The sequence below is a fragment of the Lampetra planeri genome, chromosome 24 (genome assembly GCF_965212315.1).
Source record: "Lampetra planeri chromosome 24, kcLamPlan1.2.h2, whole genome shotgun sequence".
NCBI lineage: Eukaryota > Metazoa > Chordata > Hyperoartia > Petromyzontiformes > Petromyzontidae > Lampetra > Lampetra planeri.
Window position 1 is genome coordinate 4,499,692 of NC_136130.1, and position 20,914 is coordinate 4,520,605.

The window sequence follows — 20,914 nt, forward strand, 5'->3', positions numbered from 1 at the left end:
ACACGCGCTGTGCTGAAATCGCCGCCACTTCGTAGGGAATGGCTGTTATTGTTATTGTGTATGGGTGAGATTGTGAGTGGGTGTATGCATGTCTGGGCACGTATCTGGGGAGCGGTAGTGTGGCGGTTAGCGCGCTGCGCTACGACCCGAGTTCTATTCCCGCTCACGGCCAACACCAGTGACGATGATTTCAACCGGTCCTGGGCCTCCCCTAGGTCGACTCAGTCTCAAATGAGTACCTGATGCGATGTGTAAACATCGCCACTGGGGAAACAAAGGCGGCCGGGCGTGGTGCTGGCCACCCACCCCCTCGTGTACCGTTCCGGCCTTTGTAGATTCTACTCGCTAACAGCACTTGCCCCTACAGTCTGTTAAGGCTATACGGGGGATCTTTGTCTTTGTTTGATTGTCTCCCCGCATGGAAGTGCTTTGCGTCCGTGGTAGAAGTGCCATATTGGAGTGTGTTGTCTTGTTGAAATGAAAATAAGACCTTACTTTCAATATTGTAATAATTTACGTAACTTTGTCAATCCACTCTCAGATAAAGTCCTCACGCCGTGTCGGCCCTGGTGGCGGGGGTGGGGTGGGGGGGTGACCATACTTCACCACGCTGGTCACTATCCTACGCGTTGGTGAAAAGGAGGCCCAGAAAACACATTCCTGCGGAGGGAGCTGGTAGGAACGTTGGGTTGCTCGGTCAATGGCCAGGGTCAACGGCGGCGTGGTGTATTCCGCAAATATGCCCGACTGTGAGTGTGGGCACAAGCCGGCGTGAGTAGGTTAAACGTTGAGTTTCATAAGGGCACCACGGGGTGACCAGCCCCTCCCCTCCCCACCCAGCCCCACCCCTCCTACCCCCCACCCAGCCCCTCCCCACCCTCCCCACCCAGCCCCTCCCCACCCTCCCCAACCAGCCCCTCCCCACCCTCCCCTCTCGCCCCTCCCCACCCAGCCCCTCCCTGCACGACGGACGGACACAATAATCCCCTGTGGGCTGGTGTAACCAGGAGGTTCCTACCAGTATAACCGGTTCAGCTGTCACTCGCCACAGATGTGGACGGGGAGTGGAACTCAGAACGATCGGTGTCACAGCGCGATGCGACGACCGCTGCACCACCGCTCCTCCTCTCCAGCACGGCGTTTAAAGAGGGTCACCAACTCGTGGGGGGCAGATCGGTGTTGTTATGTGCGTCTCTGCTGCCCACCTTCTCACATTTAGAGTAGACAATCACTCTCAACTCAAAGATCTCGCTCAACAGTGTCTGATACACAGCGTGGCCCACAAGTCAGGACACACAGGGTTAGTTTATACTGGTAGGAACCTCCTGGTTACACCAGCCCACAGGGGATTATTGTGTCCGTCGTGCAGGGAGGGGCTGGGTGTGGAGGGAGGGGCTGGGTGGGGAGGGTGGGGAGGGGCTGGGTGGAGAGGGTGGGGCTGGGTGGGGAGGGGAGGGTTGGGAGGGGAGGGTGGGGATGGGCTGGGTGGGGAGGGTGGGGAGGGGCTGGGTGGGGAGGGTGGAGAGGGTGGGGCTGGGTGGGGGGGTGGGAGGGGTGGGCTGGGTGGGGAGGGGCTGGTCACCCCGTGGTGCCCTTATAAAACTCAACGTTTAACCTACTCACGCCGGCTTGTGCCCACACTCACAGTCGGGCATATTTGCGGAATACACCACGCCGCCGTTGACCCTGGCCATTAACCGAGCAAACCAACGTTCCTACCAGCTCCCTCCGCAGGAATGTGTTTTATTTTAACAGTGGAGTAAAACGATTGTATTTATTTATGTTTTAAGTTAACATTTTGTCTATTATCATTATTAATATATTTTTTACTTCTTCATTTTTTACTTCTTATTCCTGTGGGGGTCACCACAAATCCGTCGTTTACAAAACTCGACAAAGGCAGAACCCTGTGAATGAATTGATGCCACAAAACATAATTGATGAATGTTAAAAAAAAAGTTATAAATTAATTTCTAAAGGGAATTCGTGCATCATGCATGAATGTTGATGGAAGTCAGTTTGAACATTTATGAACATAAATGAAATAACCCTTATGCCATGCGTTAACATAAATATAATAATCCTGTTTATCCTAACTTTTGGGCCACCCTGTGTGTATATATATATCCATGTTAAAGCATCAATGTAGTAAATTGTCATTTTAATTCGCACCACATCACGAATGCAAGACGCACAAGCCTGCTATGGCTTGCTCTCCACCCTGTTAAGAAAGTCCACCGTTTCCACGCGCTGTGCCGAGGTGCGATTTGCATGGTGCGTGCAGCAGAGGGCAGTGCATCAACGCCTATTGTACTCTACTCCATGCCCCGTCCATGCTCTCCGCACTGACCGGCGTGGTGAAGTATGGTCAAATAACCCCATCCGCAAGACCTGCACGGCGTGGCAGAAGTCCTCATCCCCGCAGTTGGGATCAACAACGAGCTGCAATGATCGGCGCACAGGATGCATTTCCGAATGGGACGTGCCCATTCTGCTCTTGAGTTTATTGTCAGAAATGCGGTCCAGCAGCTGGACGTTGATGTCTGCCGCTGGTCACGACGAGAGGGCTTCAGCAGAGCGAGAGAGAAAGAGAGTTCGTGTCGTTTTACTGGTAGGAACCTCCTGGTTACACCAGCCCACAGCGGATTATTGTGTCCGTCGTGCAGGGAGGGGCTGGGTGGGGAGGGAGGGGCTGGGTGGGGAGGGGAGGGTGGGGAGGGGCTGGGTGGGGAGGGTGGGGCTGGGTGGGGAGGGGAGGGTGGGGAGGGGCTGGGTGGGGAGGGTGGGGAGAGGCTGGGTGGGGAGGGGCTGGGTGGGGAGGGGCTGGGTAGGGAGGGTGGGGCTGGGTGGGGAGGGTGGGGCTGGGTGGGGAGGGGCTGGTCACCCCGTGGTGCCCTTATAAAACTCAACGTTTAACCTACTCACTGCCGGCTTGTGCCCGCCCTCACAGTCGGGCATATTTGCGGAATACACCACGCCGCCGTTGACCCTGGCCATTGACCGAGCAACCCAACGTTCCTACCAGCTCCCTCCGCAGGAATGTGTTGCTGTCCCTCCTCCTCCTCTGTTGAAGGAGCGCAGAGCACCAGTGGGTTTGCGATATGGTCCATAGTTTGGGTTGCATGGCCACAGCACACAGAAAGGCCAGAGAGGTGTTTTTGTACGTCGAATTGGAACCCCAATGTGTATATGTCTTTATTCAGTGCCAATTTAGGGGAGGAGCGGTGGTGCAGCGGTTAGCGCGCTGCGCTACGAACCCGGCGACCCGAGTTGCATTCCTGCTCACGGCCGACACCAGTAACGGCTATGTGAACCGGTCCTGGGCCTCCCCTAGGTCGACTCAGCCACAAATGAGTACCTGGTGCGGTGTGTAAACATCGCCACGAGGGAGACGAAGGCGGCCGGGCGTGGTGCTGGCCTCCCACTCCTCTCGTGTGCCGTGGCGGCCTTCATAGGTGCTCCTCACGAACAGCACTTGCCCCAACAGTCTGTTAAGGCTACACAGTGGATCTTTGTCTTTGGTGTCATTTAATCTACTGTATTAGGCTGTGGGGATCTTTGTGTATGTGTGTAGCTGTGTGTTTCCTTGTGTATCGACTGCGTAATTTTTCACAACATAGACAGAACCATCACAAAACATGATCAACTCACGTCTTGTACACACCACAGACACCACATACACTACACACACTACACACACCACACACACATACCACACACTACACACTCCACATACACTACACCACACACACTACACAGACACCACACACACACTACACACACACACACCACACACTACACCACACACACCACACACTACACCACATCACACACACACTATACCACACACACACTACACCACACAGACTCCACACACACTACACACACTACACACACTACACCACTCACCATATCCACTACACACCACACACACCACACACTGCACCACACACACCACACCACACACTCAATAGTTTAATAATGAACAGTAACAATTTACAGCGCCCTTGTCAATGCAGTGGAAGGGTGGGGGGTGTGTTTAACCATACTTCACCACGCCAGTCGTGGTGAAGTTTGGGGAAGGGACCGCCGCCTGTGGTGTTTGGACACCACCACTGAAGTTGCTCGCCGCCACCGTGATCGAACTCGGGTGGCCGGGTTCATCCAGCAGTGGATTGAGAACGGGATGTCAATTATAATCGGTGTACACGTGCACACGCCACACACACACACACGTGCGCGCGCAGTACGAGTCAAAACTGCTTCGTATGGCAAACGATATATTTATGGAACCGTGCAAAATGACGAGTACAGGCATTGCAACGTACACTGCGAACGCACGTGATGATGTCACGATACAGCGGCACGGGTATGACCAGCATTGGAAGTCATTTCCACGCGGGGTTGTTACAAGTTGCCTGCGACAGTTGCCAGCTGCCCCTGTGTGTCCCTGCACGCCGTGGAGGGTTGTGACGACGTTCTCGTTTAGACGGCGACCCGTGGAAGGAGATGTCGCAAAACTAGTCTTGAGATCCCTTCAATTCAACTCTCGTCCGCATTCCGCCGCAAGAGAATCGTGTGGTCGCGTACGGTGCGAAAGAGGTTCGACATACACACATACGTAGCACCCAACCGCACGTGACCAGCGCGGTGAAGTATGGTCAAACAATGCACACGGCCGACACGGCTTCGTTCAGAGTTAGACCATCATCCAGCAAAAAATCCGATGTGTTATTAAACACCGAGTATTTAATTATGCATATATATAATCGAAACGCGCGGCTTTTCGTTGTTTACCAATCAGCAGGTGCGCGCAGTGAGTTGCACCGTGCATTTACATCCCTGCAATGGAGGGTATTGGGTAAACACGAGGACAGCTGATTCGTGGGCGGCCCAGGCTTGGAGCACGCGAGCCAGTCAATGATTGATGACTCCTTTCCCTTTGATCGCGTGCGCCACCGAACACGTGTTCGCTCGCAGAGTCACGCCGACTTCCCCCTCCTCCCCCCCCATCGATTTCAATCATCGTCGAGCAAAAAAAACAATTATTGTTGTTGCTGTTGTTGTTGTAATCATTCCGATTGAAAAATGTCGTTCGCGCGGAGGACGGCTTGGGATTAAAATGCTCCGGGAGCGGCCGTTGCGAACGTGGCACCATTGAGGATTTGTGCGAATGAGCGATGAGACGGCTGCTCGAGCCCAAGTGCTCGGTTGTGATTATGATTGTAATTGGCCTACGGTGAACTAGACTCTCATGGTGAACTGGACTCCCATGGTAAACTGGACTCCCACGGTGAACTGGACTTCCATGGTAAACTGGACTTCCATGGTGAACTGGACTTCCATGGTAAACTGGACTCCCACGGTGAACTGGACTTCCATGGTAAACTGGACTTCCATGGTGAACTGGACTTCCATGGTGAACTAGACTCCCATGGTAAACTGGACTCCCATGGTAAACTGGACTCCCATGATGAACTGGACTCCCATGGTAAACTGGACTTCCATGGTAAACTAGATTCCCACGGTGAACTGGACTTCCATGGTAAACTGGACTTCCATGGTAAACTGGATTCCCATGGTAAATTGGACTCCCATGATGAACTGGACTCCCATGGTAAACTGGACTTCCATGGTCAGGGTTCGGCAACCAAAATCACAATAAGAGCCTTTTTTTCGAATTTCAAGAGCCGCAGCTGCAGTCCTTCAAGAGCCACCGCGTGTGGCTCCGGTGTCGCAGGTTGCCGATCCCCTGCCTGATGCGTTCGGGCATCGAAGTTGGCTAGAAGGCCACGGCCAACATCATCACGTCAGTGGCGAGTGGTCGATCATCTGTAGCCGGTCCTGAGTCGCCCCAGCAAACCTTATTCCAACGTGAACGGACCAGCGTGGTTGTTGCTCATGGCTCAACAATTAGCAAAACATTTGTCGAACGTTACGTGCGTATAGGTAGATGGGGCGATCAAAATGTTGTCGTGAGATTAAAATGGGAATCGAATTTACGGAAAAAAACACAAACGAAACGCGCAAAACGAGATCAATAAATAATGAATCCTGCAATCGTTAGAAGCTTACAAACAAATACACATTCCCACACATACATACATACACGCACACACATGCAAAAATGTATACAGGTACTGTATAAATGACAATACAGTACTGTATATATATACACAGCATATAATACACGATCCGTGATTAGCCAAAACAACACTCATTATATTGACACATTTATTACAAAATACACCGCTGCGGATTTGCTCGCTAAAAGTGAAAATTCCACATTATCATGGCAAGGACCGGTCTGTCCATATGGGGAAAACACTGTGTTGGCAAAGTCAAAAAGTGTTTCTTGTGCTCAGCTGAGCCTGGAGTCGCGCTCATTTCATTACGTGTCCTCAAAGCCAGTGGAGGAAATTCCACGTTACTGTGGCATGTAGGTTGTGCTGAGAGGATGAGACGCACGTACGCCTGTGATGCAGCGCTTTGGAAGCAAGGGGTCAGTGGATGACCTCGAGATGCATGTTAGACTCCCACCCGGATGAGATGCGAGGTGGCCAAAAGGCGGAAGTGCAGAACAGCAAGTGGGCTCATGAACCCGTTACGTGCGGACCTTTGAGTGGCATCCCCTTGCTGTGCGCGGTGAAACTTCTCCGAGCACGCAGACAAAAGGGAAATCGTCACAAATGTGCCCAGGCAGGACCCTCGTCTTGAGACTCCGTGAGGCTTTTGTGGATACGTACATCGGACCTTTTCAAGTTGCCAATGCAGTCGATGCTCTCCGTACCTCTCGCCAGAGCGTGCTCCCTTCTGCTAGCTCACGTAGGAGTTGTCAAAGTCAATACCCCAATCCTCCAAGGACCACTCTTACAGCCTTGATCATCGTCGCCACCGTCTAGGGGTTGGGTCTTCCGACTTGCAGCCTCTGGGTGCCACTGTAACGCGTGGTGTCAGTGAGCAGGCCCTCCTCCTCCACCCTGCACATGTGTTCCACCCACCACCACCTCCTCCTCTTCCGAGCATCTAAACTAAACATTTTTTTCATGTTACCAGATAATGCCCACTGAGCTGTTTTTCGGAAGTGACCCGGCCACACATGATAGATCAACGACGTGGCTTATCACGTGGAAATGTATAGCAGCAGCCAAATACTCGAAAGGCGTGTTTATAAATGTGGAGGGGAAAAAAACTGGTGGACCCGGACAAAAATCCACGCAGCCACGGTGAGAAGATGCAAACTCCAAATATACAGCAGCAGGCGCCAGGGTCGGGATCGAACCCACGACCTCCGGCATACCAGGCGAGGGAGTTAACATCTCGCCACTGTAGCGCCCTTGTCCACAGCTACCCTTTCCTGCACGTTCTATTCCCAACCTCCAATTCGTTTACCCTATCCTCCTCCACATTCTGCTCTGTATTTGCGTACCCTATCCTTTCATGAAATCCCCTGTATGCATGGGCCATTCAAAGGCCCGAAACTAGCTTCCCCTCGCCGTAGCTCTGTTAAAGCCACGTGTCTGTGTATTTTTTTTTTACGTGTACCATTGTATTTACTTCTTTATGGCCAATGTAAACCTAGCCTGGCACAAGCGCCGCGGTGACGTCACCACCAATTAGTGACGATTGACGGCAATTGCTGTTGTTGTTATTGTTGCAGTATTCATTCATCCGTTCATTAATTTGCGGATGCAACCAAAGGCGCACCGCGCGACCGTGCGTGTTGGTGTAGTCAATTGTGAGTCCTTCATCCAGCAGTGGATATATCACGGCTGACGACGCTGCTGATGATGATGACGATGGTGGTGCTGGTGCTGGTGGTGGAGGAGGAGGTCACCGCTGGTGTTGATGCTGACTCCTCTCGTCGCACAAACTCCCCGGCGACCCCGTCCCACCGTCGCAGCAGCTGCCGCAGCTCGACCAGGGCGACGCCACGTCCTCCGACGCTTCGTCGTCCCTCCCCGCAGCCGCAGCCGCCGCGTCATCCACCATCGAGCCGCGCACGTCCCGGTTCGATCCCGGCTGCAGCAGCGGCGGCGGCGGTGGCGAGGAGGAGGAAGTGGAGGTGATCTGGTTGATCCCTCCGCCGCCACCCATCGTCATCAGGCCGTTCCCGGACCCGTGCGCAATGGAGGGCCCGGTTTGACCCGCGGACTGGTCGCGCAGGAGGCGGTCGAGGAAGGTGATGTAGCGCATGGCGAGTCTCAGGATCTCGTTCTTGCTCAGCTTCTTGTCGGGCGGGTGAGTCGGGATGAGCTTGCGCAGGTCGGCGAACGCGCCGTTCACGTTCTGCTGACGCCATCGCTCGCGGCTGTTGGTGAAGATTCGCCGCGGGGTTTTCACGATGGGACCTGGGGTGGAGTGGGGGGTGGGGGAGTCGTTTGGCGTGAGCTGGTCGGGGTAGCCTGCCTTCGCACGAGGGACTTTGCGTGGTGCGCGCGAGTCTCTCCGTTTGTGTACAGGGGGCGCAGCTGGTTCATCCTGGCAGTCGTCAGTCAACGCATGGCACCCTGGGTTTGCCCCATGACCTCCTGCACCTAGCCTGGCACAGCAGTCAACCCATGGCAACCTGGGTCTACCCCGTGGCATCCTCCTGCACCTAGCCTGGCATAGCAGTCAACCCTTGGCACCTGGCTTTGTCCCGTTACCTCTTCCTGCACCTAGCCTGGCACAGCGGTCAACCCATGGCTCCTGGGTCTGTCCCGTGGTCTCCTTCTGCACCTAGCCTGGCACAGCAGTCAACCCATGGCACCTGGCTCTGTCCCGTTACCTCCTCCTGCACCTAGCCTGGCACAGCAGTCAACCCAATGCACCTGGGTCTGTCCCGTGACCACATTGCCAGCGAGCCTTCGACACTTGATTCGGATGGACACATCTTACAAATGTAAGCCCAATGTAGCAGCAGCACCTTCCTCAAAATGAGTTCTGTGACTCAGTGCGGCTATCCTGGATAAACAAGTAAATCCATTTAAATGAGTACAAATCTTATTGTTATTTTACACCAGTGCAGTGCTCTCCTCGTGTCTCTGCGTGGTTGCTTACCCTCGTTGTACTCCAGGTCATAGGGAGCGGGTCTCCTCTTCAGTCCGTTTGGCTGCAGCACTGTGAAGGTTGGCTGGGCAGGACCGAATCCGCTACACACATACACACCACATCATCGACGTTAGCCATCCATCTCTCACGGCCACGCGTAATAAATAGGCTTATAGATGTACAACAACGATCCCTCGTGCAGCCTTAACAGGCTGTTGGGGTGAGTGATGTTAGCGAGCACATATGAAGGCCGGCACGGGTCACGAGAAGGTGGGGTGGCCGGAACTACGCCCGGCCGCCTTTGTCTCCCCAGCGGCGATGATTACACCCCGCACCAGCTACTCATTTGAGGCTGGGTCGCGATGCGCTTCTGCGGCCGTCTGGAACGCTCTTCATTTCGATATTAGGAATCCACTGGAGCTGTGCACTTTTAAATAATCTAGATTGAAAATTCATTTATTTAGAACTGCTTTTTGTGTTCAGTTTATTGTCCTTCCCCGCATCTCCTATAAGTACGGTTGGTTACGTACGGTGCAATTTTCTATTAATATGCATACATACAAATGTTGCATTTCTATGTATTTTCTTGTACACATCCCATAAGCCAAGCGCCCTTCTGCGAGTTCACATCTTCAGCAGCACTGGTGCCACACCAGCAGCAAACTCGCTTGGACTGGTTTCGACATTCAGTGTATCATCATCAGCAGCAGCAGCAGCAGCGTCAGGCTTGTTTCAACGATTTATTTTGTGCTGAGTAATTCTCTCCTCTCTACATGAGCGCGCGTTAACATTCAACCACCTTCAACCACTACCACGCCTCCTCCTCCATCCATCCCACACCTGCCCTACAGCCCCCACCATCACACCGCGAGCTCCCCTCCACAATAACACCCCCTCACCTCCCATACCCAATCCTAACCGACCCCCCCCCCCCATATAAACTAAACTTTTATAGTATTTTTACTTTTAGCAGATACGGCCCACTGAGCTACGTAGCTCTTTTGTCAGAAGCGACCTGGCCACAAATGATGACGCAACGAAGTGGCTCATCACGTGGCAATGTGGAGCAGCAACCAAATACTGCGAACGCGTGGATGTTGTTGATTCTAAAATGTGGAGGGAAAATCGAAGAACACGGAGAAAAGTCCACGCAACCACGGAGAGAGAGACACGCAAACTCCAAATATACAGCAGCAGGCGTCAGGGTCGGGATCGAACCCACGAGCTCCTGCATAGCATGGCGAGGTAGTTAACATCTCCAAGCCACCGTGGCGCCCGTAACCAATCCCCATCCACCAGCCCATCACGGCCACCACCACCGCCGCCGCCACCTCTTCAAGAGCTCTTGGGAGAGCGAGAGAGAGAAGAGGGGGGCGAAGTGTTCGCGTGAAGCGTTCACGCCAAGTGTCACGCGCTCATTCTGGGGGGGGGGGCTCGCTGTTGACGGCCTCCTTGTTGCGAATTCGCCACAGCCCTGGTGAGCCGAGGCAGATGTCTGTGTCACCCCTCTCGCTTTGTGTCTGCGGCACCCACCCCCCCACCCCTCCCAGTTACACTGTGTGTCATTGCGCCCCGGGACAGTCTCAACCTAAGTCCTTATGTATATGCATGCGGAAGACAAAGATATCACAAAGGCAAAGATATCGAGCATAGACTGTAGGGGTGGTTGGGGGTTAGGGGGTTAGCGAGTAAATATTATGACACACGGCTGGAGAGATTCGCGATAGGATGGTGTTAGCGGCTCACACACGGATCGCCAAAAGCCGCGGCTGCAGAGTCGCGTGCGGCGGCTCTTTAAAGAAGCGGCTTCGAGACGGGTTTTTATTTTATTTTAAATGAAGGACTCAAACATCTCGCACTGACGACCCCTGGGCTAACGCCACGCAAAGGTTGCGCTGTCTTTGTTTTTACCACCGCCACCCTCGGAGTTCTGATGTTAACCCGTGAGCACACAGGTACTCATATTATTGGATCTTTCGGTAAAGTCGCGTAGATATAAAATGGAAATAATCAAATAAAAAAAATACATGAAAAAATAATTATTGAAAAATACTTTATTATTTTTATTTTATCATTTTCATTTTTATATCCACGCGACTTTACCGAAAGAACCAAGAATATGAATTCCTGCAGTCACGAAAGTTTTAAGTCAAAATTTACACAGGTACTCGTTTAAGGCTGAGCTCACCTAAAGGAGGACCGCGACCGGTGTCAGACACTCGTCACCGATGTATGCCATTCGCGAGTGGGTATTGAAATCGGGAGTCGTGTTCCCCCAGCGCGGGTGAATAATGCTAACAACGTCTGTCACGGTTATTCGGGAGGGGGGGGGGGCCTTTGTCTTTGTATGAGGCAGAGGCCACGTGGCTGCCGCAGTGCGCTACGAACCAGGCCACACCCGAGTTCGACTCCAGATGGTCGCGGTTAACATCAGTGGCGGGAACAGAGCCGGGTTATCATCGTAGTAAACGTAGCTACATATGCTACGGGCCCCGCACTTTCAAGGGCCCCGCGCTAAATGCTTTCAAGCTATCAATTCGGGTTCAGTGATTCTGCACTTGCTCTATTACCATAGTACTATGCCGCCTTCAACTTTTACAAACGACTGGGTATTTAAGGTTAACGATTTGTCGTATTAACTGGCTGTATAGTGTTGGAGAGCCAAGCCACAACATTTACAATCTGAGCACGACGTTTCGCCAGTAATTACAACTAGCTTCGACACGTTTATCTATTTATGTGATCTAACCCCCCAAAAAAACCTGTATTATGGATTATATTGACAGCGAAGGCCTACTATGTGTTAAACAGAGTGGCTCATGATTATGCCCACTTTCAGCTGTCCCAGCCCCGTCTAGAACATCGTCAGAATGTCACGATCCTGTGAGTGCCAACCGAGAGCTGAGAACACTCGCCGAGAGATGGAGCGACGAAATCGTCCCGCGTTGCAGGCGCCTAGTGAGTGCGTTGTGAGGCATGGGGAGGCCCTCCATCATCCAGCAGTGGATCGACCACGGCTGGATGATGGGTGATGATGAGTCACGGCCATCAAAGTACCGTTATAAGTCAGTGGCCTTCATAGCAAGGCCCGCGGACCACGGATAGCCCCTGGTGGCCTTTAGTGCGGCCCCTGTCAAATCACGAAGAATTTCGATTTAAAGCTTTCGTGACTGCAGAGATTCATCTTCTTGGTTCTTTCGGTAAAGTCACGTAAAAGGGAAATAATAAAATAAAAATAAACCAATAAAATAATTCTCACGACGTTTCGGCCACAACGCAAGCAGCCGTCCTCAGGTGAAGAACAGGTCTGTCGGAAAGACAATCAGCCGTCCTCAGGTGAAGAACAGGTCTGTCTTACCGACAGACCTGTTCTTCACCTGAATGTTTTATTTTTATTATTTTATTATTTCCCTTTTACGTGACTCTACTGAAAGAACCAAGAAGACAAATCACGAAGAGTGACAACACCGCCCCCCATCATCATCATCATCGTCATCGTGCTGTCAAACCCCCATGTGGTTTCAAACGTGTGGCGGTCCTCACGCTGGTGATGTCTTATCGGCAAAAGTGTCCCTCCCCTCCCTCTAAAAATGATTTAAGAACGCCGGTCTAGTCGGTGTCTCAAGCAGTGACCGTGCGAGTCGTGTGCTGCCCTCCAGCGGGGAAACACGACGGACACACGTGCGTCGCTGGATCAGAGGCGCCTCCTCCCCACGTCGTCGTGCTGGGGGGGGGGGGTGATGGGGTGTTATTTGACCATACTTCACCATGCATGGGGCAGTGCTCGAGAAGCGAGCGCTAGGCACACGACTTCTCATTCTTCACCGACCGCTCGTTCCCCGATTCATTTTGTTATTGGTGTGTTTAGTTTGGTGTCCTTCCAACTCCCCCCCCCCGCACCTGTGATTAGCGCGGTTGGCTACGTACGGTGCGAAAGAAGTTCAACAGACGTACTGTACATACGCATGGTTTCATTGGCAATAGTTGCCGTTTTCTGACACCTCGGTGTTTAGGCAGCATGACGTATAGCTCAGGAACGTAGCGACAAGCAGAAATCGTGTGTTCCCAATTCGTATATTACCCGTATATTTTATATGAAATTATAACAATAAAACTCAACACAGTTTTCAATTATTATATCAATAATAAATACATATATAATGGGCGACGTTTCGGGCAATCGCCCATCTTCATAGCACGTCAATATATAAAGATGGGCCATTGCCTGAAACGTCGCCTATTTTATATATATATCTTTAAAGGGAATATCATGACCGAATCTGTTGAGCGTTGCTATCGTTTGTGCTCCTCCACTGGCGCTCTGGTTGGCCGATTTGTGCCAGCGAGGGGTCACGAGTTTAAGCAACAAAAAATTACATTGACTTGACACTGTGCCAATTCAGCAGCAGCAGCAGCAGCAATATCATCACAGTAAAGTATCATTCACATGGGCGCGGACAATCTCGGGGCACGCGAGAGATGGCGGAGGCTTGGGAAGAGAGAGCCATTCATCCAGCAGTGGATGGACCGCGGCTGCTGATGATCGGTGGCGTGGTTAATGACATTTATCAGCTCGGGTGGGGGGGGGGGGTGCGGCAATCGGTCAGGCGCAATTTGCGGAAGCCAAACGTCACTGCTCGAATCAAAATGAAATAAACGTAAATTAAAGGCACTTTCATGAAAATACATTTAAACCGCGCTTTCAAATGAAATGTGTTGGTCTTCTTGGTTCTATCGGTAAAGTCACGTAGAAGGGAAATAATAAAATAATAAAAATTAAACATAATAAAATACAATTCTCTGTCGGAAAGACAGCGTCTGACAGACCTGTTCTTCACCTGAGGACGGCTGCTTGCGTTGTGGCCGAAACGTCGTGAGAATTGTATTTTATTATGTTTAATCTTTATTATTTTATTATTTCCTTTCTACGTGACTTTACCGAAAGAACCAAGAAGATGAATTCCTGCATTCACGAAAGCTTGTTGTTGAAAACATTTCTCATACTGGTTGTCAAGGGGTGCCCCAACTCGTAGCTTTGGCCAACAGGGGGAGGGGGGGCAGGGCAGGCAAGGCACCCCCCTAGTCTGCCCCACGCGGTCACGCTACTACTGCTGCTGATGATGATGTTGATGTTGTCGTCGAGAATGATATTGCGTCGGCGCAGTGGTTAGCGCAGTGCGTTTTGAATCCGGCCATCTGAGCTCGATGTGCGGTCACGGTGAACACGAGTGGCCAGCGATCATCCTGAGCGGGTCCTGAGCCTAACCAACTTACTTGCAACCTGAACTGACCAGCGTGGTAAAGTATGGTCGAATAGCCCCCAGAGACAGACCAATGGTGGGGAGGCCTTCATCCAGCAGTGAATTGGCAAATGGCATTGATTTTTATTTATGTTTGTATACACGTGGACGATTCTAAGCAGTAAAGGTGTCAACGTTTCACCAAAGTTGACTGGCCGGATGCAACGTTCATGCAACGGTTCATGCAACGTTGCATGTTTACTGGGTAGTATTGATCTGCGTTGCAGGAATATCCTGTAATGTCTGTAGAATGTAGTTTTATATATATAAAAAACATGCATTGTTTTAACATAGAAACACACACCATAGTGTACAGATGTAGTTGTACATATGAACCTTATGGCGGGAGCCCGGGGTCACGAATAAACGGAAGTCAAAATGGTAATTAACTAATTTATTCTAGATTTGAACTAATTTATGTTTGGCGACTCCGTCCCACCGCGCACACGAACGCCGCGACCCGCCTGCGCGGATCGTTCTGTTGTCGTGTCGTGTCCATGCGCAGCGGCGAGGACGAATGCGCAGAAGAAACAAAACTTTTTTTTTAAATGGCGCATCGTGTAGAGCGCGTCGAGAGGAATAGATTGCCGTGTCGTTCGCCTTCAACAGACATAAAATAACGTCGCAACGCAGTTTGTGCGAGAGCCGCTTATGGGACCCCGTGGTCCCGCCATTAGGTTCATATGTAGGAATTTGGCATTACAATGTTGCAAGGGATTATGTTTTAATCGGCGTATGCATAATAAGCAACTCGTACATTTTTTCTGTAATTCGATCCCCATCGAAGATGAGCATTCGTTACCCAGTGGGGTTTATCTGCGCAAATATCAAACCGAACGTAAACAATGCTGATCCTAAATGCACCTGAATCAAAGAGAGAGACCTGGGAATGAGATAGGGAGAGCACGGGTAGAAAGGGCACCGCGATGATGATGATGATGACGATGATGATGATGATGACGATAATGATGATGACGATGATGATGACTATGATGATGATGATGACGATGATGATGATGACGATGATGATGATGACGATGATGATGATGACAATGATGACGATGATGATGATGACGATGATGATGACGATGATGACGATGACGACGATGATGATGATGACGATGACGATGATGACGATGATGATGACGATGATGATGACGACGATGATGATGATGATGGGAGCAAACGATGATATCGGGGAGGAGGCGGAGGGAGATCCGTAGAGATAGAGGCAGGAGCTCGTGTCGCCATCATCACGCGTACTCATTACACACACAAAGTTGCTTGCCACAAATTAACTACAATACCTAGCCGATCTCGCCGAGGAGAATAAAACCATCACGCAAAACTCCGCTCATCCTAGTAGCAGCGGCGGCTGGAACGCTCTTCCTTCCGATATTAGGTAGCCTCTGGAGCTATTCACTTTTTAAAGATCTAATTTTAAAACTAATTTCTGAAGAGCTGCTTTTTGTGTTTATGTACTTATGTATGTGGAACTTCTTTCGCATCGCACCAAGCCAACCATGCTGATCGGAGGTCCGGGGGAGGGTGAGGTTTAAAATAAAATCGAGAATACAGCGCCACGGTGGCGAGATGTAATCTCCCTCGCCTGGTACACAGGAGGTCGTGAGATCGATCCTGACCCTGACGCCTGCTGCTGTATATTTGGAGTTTGCATGTTTTTCCTCGTGGTGGCGTGGATTTTTTCTCCGGGTCCTCCGGTTTTTTCCCATCCGCATTTAGAATCATGCGTTTAGAGTATTTGGCTGCTATAAATATCCACATGAATAGCCACTTCGTTGAGCTATCATTTGTGGCCAGGTCGCTTTTAAAAAAAAAAGCTAAATAGCTCAGTGGGCTTTACCTGGTACATGACATAGTTCATAACAATCCACGGCGAGATGAAGGCCTTCCCACGCCGTGTCGGTCAACAGTGGCGGTGGTTGCTTGGTAAAAGGAGTGGGCTCGGATATCACTCGCCACTGATGGGAATCGAACTCATGTGGCCAGGTTCACAGTCCAGACCGCGGTCTGTACTTGCAGGGTTAATAACCGCGTCGTAATTTCCGCAACTCGAGTGTTCGTTGTGGAATCACAGAGAGCACTTGAATAATTTTCAACGCACACAATCACCCGTTTAGCGTATAGACTGTCGGGGTAGGTGCTGTTAGCGCACACACACACACACGCACAATACAAAGATCCCCCGTGTAGCCTTAACAGACTGTTGGGGCAAGTGCTGTCAGCGAGCTACATCGATGAAGGCCGGTACGACGCACGAGGGGGTGGGTGGTCAAGCAACCACGCCCGGCCGCCTTTGTCTCCCGAGTGCCGATGTTTACACACACTCAAGGGGTACTCATTTGAGGCTGATTCGACCTAGGTGTGGCCCAAGATTGGGGAGAAGATAATCGTCACCGGTGTTATCCGTGAGCGGGGAGTCGAACTCGGATCGTCGGGTTCGGAGCACAGCCTGTTAAACGCTACACCACCGCTCTCCGTATAGATACTCATTCATCAACAAACGGTGATACGCGCAATCCCTGTCTCTCGCACGCACATATATACACGCGTATGAACACAAACACACTCAGAAAAAAACGAAGATCCCCCGTACAGCCTTTTCAAGGCTGTTGGGACAAGTCCTGTTAAAGAGCACTTGTTGCTGTCAGCGAACACTCACACACTCACTCACGCACTCACTCACTCACACACTATCACTCACACACGCACTCACACACGCACTCACACACGCACTCACTCACACACACACTATCACTCACACAAGCACTCACACACGCACTCACACACGCACTCACACACGCACTCACACACGCACTCACTCACACACACACTCACACACACACTCACGCACTCACACACGCACTCACACTATCACTCACACTATCACTCACACACGCACTCACACACGCACTCACACACTATCACTCACTTTCGCACACAAATACACAAATGCAAAGATCCCCCGTATAGCACTAACAAACTGTTGGGGGCAAGTGCTGTTAGCGAACTCCTATGAAGGCCGATATGGCACACGAGGGGGTGGGTGGCCAGCACCACGCCCGATGTTTCCACACCGCTCCAGGTACTCCACTCAGGGGAGGCCCACGACCGGTTCAGACAATCGCCACGTGGTGTTGGTGGCCGTGAGCGGGAATCGAACTCGGGTCGCCGGGTTCGTAGCGCAGCGCGCTAACCCCTAACACTACCGCTCCCCACTCTGACACTGACACGCACACACTGACACACACACACTGACACACACACACTGACACACACACTGACACACACACACACACTGACACACACACACTGACACAGACACTGACACACACACACTGACACACGCACTGACACACACACTGACACACACAAACTGACATACGCACACACTGACACACACACACACTGACTCACACACACACTGACACACACACACACACTGACATACGCACACACTGACATACGTACACACTGACACACATACACTGACACACACACTGACACACACACACTGACATACGCACACTGACACACACACACTGACATACACACACACCGACACACACACTGACACACACGCACTGACACACACTGACATACACACACACACACACTGACATACACACACACTGACACACACACACACACTGACACACGCACTGACACACACACTGACATACACACACACACTGACACACACACACTGACACACACACCGACATACGCACATACCTGTCCAGCCCAAGGGCGTGCTCAGAGTAAGGAGCTGGCACGCCGGGGTAGAGCATGGTCGCGTGGGTAGCGGGCACCAGCGGTGACAAACTCGACGCCACAGTCGGCATCGGCATCGCTCGCTGCTGCTGCTGATGCTGCTGCTGATGATGCTGATGTCCGCGATGATTGTGATGGTGGTGATGATGGTGGTGGTGATGGTGATGATGACTCTCGGCCGGCGGCTGCTGCTCCGCGAGCGGGGATCCGAGTTCCGCGGGGCTGAACGCGTCGGGTCTGGCGCCCCCCCTACTTATGGAGTGAGCGTGGGAGCGCAGTAGCGCCGTCTCCCTGGCTACCGATCCTCCTCCTCCTCCCGCTCCTCCCGCTCCTCCCGCGGTCGCTTCTCCGCCCCCCGCCGAGGCTGCGGGGGGTCCCTGGGGAGAGGCGCTGCTGCGTGACTCTCGCTCCGCGCCTCCGCTCGCTGGCACGGACAGCGGTGGTGGTGGTGGTGGAGTGGTTTCCATTTCCTGGCGGCGTGAGTGGTGGTGGTGGAGTGGGGGGGGGGGGTGTTGCGGAAGGCTGGGGTGGAGGTAAGGGGGGATGGGGGGGGATGGCAAGGAGGAAGGGATATGGGGAGGGATGGATGCAGCGAGGGATTTAGGGGGGTGTGAAGGGAGGCAGAGAGCGGGGAGGGAGGGATTGATTGAGGGGATGGAGGGATTGATTGAGGGGAGGGAGGGATTGATTGAGGGGATGGAGGGATTGATTGAGGGGAGGGAGGGATTGATTGAGGGGATGGAGGGATGGAGAGATGGGGGATGCAAGGAGAGAGGGGGGGGTGGAGGGATTGAGGGATAGGGATCAAAGGAGAGAGGAATAGAGGGAGAGGGAGGGAAGTTTGGGTGGAGGGATTGGAAACAGGGCGAGTTGCTTGCTTGGTTAAAAGGGGCGACGGGGAGACTTTCCTAAACTTTCCGGCAGTTGTTATCCCCCAATCGGTGTTGCAGCAGCAGTCGTATCGGTAACAGATGTAACAGCTTCAACAGCAGTTGTATCTGCTGCGGTAGTAGTAGCGGCAGCAGTTGCAGCAGTAGCAGCGGGGATAGTAGTCGCAGGAGTAGCAGTTGCAGCAGCAACAGCAGCAGGAGCAGTTGTTATTGCAGCCGTGGGACAGGAGTTGCAGTAGTAGCGGAGGCCGTTGCGGTAATAGTAGCAGCAGCAGCAGGATTAATCGCGATAGCAGTTGCAGCGGTAGTGGCGGAAATTGGAGTCGTAATTGCAAAGGTAGAGTCGTGATGTTGGTGGCAGCAGTCACGGTGGGGAGATCGTGCCCGGTGAAGAGATCGTGTCCGGTGGGGAGATCGTGCCCGGGGTCAAGGGTCGTGGTTGATGAGTCTCCAACTCTTGCCCGGAACACGGACTCGAGTCATCCTGCACCACCCGGAGTCCTTCCCTCTCTCGCTCTCCTTCCTCTGTTCTCATCAGCATCATCATCAGCAGCAGCGGCAGCAGTAGCAATACACACTTTAGTAGCGATTGCAGCGGTATCAGCAGTAGAAGTATCGGCAGCAGCAAAAACGGCAAAATACATCATCAAGAGCAACAAACACTACAACATCGTCGTCATCATTATCATCAGAAGCGACAAATACATCAGCAGAAGCAGCAGCAGCAACTGGCTCACCATCATCAGCGCCAGCAGTAAGACAAACATCATTATCAGCAGCAGCATCCGAAGCAACACAGGCGCCATTGCCATCATCACGAGCACAACCACCACCACCATCATCATCATCATCATCAGAAAGAACATCAGTAAGCAGCCCCCACACAGACACCACCACCATCATCATCAGCCACACAGACACGACCACCACCACCATCAGCCACACAGACACACACGGCTTTATCATCGAGGGAGAGCTCAAATATATCACAGGCGAGGTTTCGAGCAGTGGCTCTTCTTAATAGCACACACAATGTATTCGTGCATGCAACATTTATTTTCATTCTATGAAGGGCCATGTCCCGAAACGTTTCCTATTTACGTCTCCTCCTTTTACGTTGTTTCGCAAATACGTCGTCACTTTACGATTAATACCGCTATCTGATTTGTACATCATGTTTTCCTTTAAAGGCCGGACTGTCGTTGACGAATGTGTGGAGTTTGTTGTTGTTGTTGTTTGTGCTTGTGCGCCACTGCCAACGCAGCAACATCATCGAATAATGTGTTGACGAGTACGTTTTACATACGTAAACTAAACTAAACATTTTGTTTTATACTACCAGGCAAGGCCCACTGAGCTACGTAGCTCTTTTTCAGAAGCGACCCGACCACAAATGATCGCTCAACGAAGTGGCTTAACACGTGGGAATTAGAGCAGCCAAACACCCCAAACGCGTAATGTTGATTCTGAATGTGCACGGGGGAAAACCGGAGGACCCGGAGAAGAATCCACGCGACCGCGGGGAGAGAAACACCGCACAACCCAAAATATGCAAGTAGGCGTCATTGTCTGGATCGAGCCCACGACCTCCTGTATACCAGGCGAGGGAGTTGGAGATAAAGTACTTTCCATGATGTCTCCGTGCGCCGAACCATACTGGGACCCCTGTAGATTTGAACGAGTGACTCGCTGCATTGTACGCAATTCAATGAGTCTCAAACGCGAGCGCACATCTATATAGAGAGATCTATGTCACAGATATGCCCACTGAGAAAGAAGGCCTATCGTGTAAGGCGTTGTTAGTGAGCAGATCACATTTCAGCACCTCCGATTAGCGCGGTTGGCTTCGTACGGTGCGAAAGAAGTTCAACATACATATCAGGAGGTGGTGTGGCC

General features: G+C 51.9%; 1 protein-coding gene across 1 annotated transcript; it reads right to left on the minus strand.

Moving 5' to 3' along the window:
- Nucleotides 1–4,267: 4,267 nt before the first annotated feature.
- Nucleotides 4,268–18,626, minus strand: LOC144726667 (uncharacterized). The gene is made up of 3 exons (XM_078605429.1): nucleotides 18,090–18,626; nucleotides 9,043–9,134; nucleotides 4,268–8,351 (listed from the first exon to the last, which is right to left on the minus strand). The coding sequence occupies exons 1-3, from the start codon at nucleotides 18,593–18,595 to the stop codon at nucleotides 7,834–7,836; spliced, it is 1,116 nt and encodes a 371-aa protein (XP_078461555.1). The 5' UTR covers nucleotides 18,596–18,626; the 3' UTR covers nucleotides 4,268–7,833.
- Nucleotides 18,627–20,914: the final 2,288 nt, after the last annotated feature.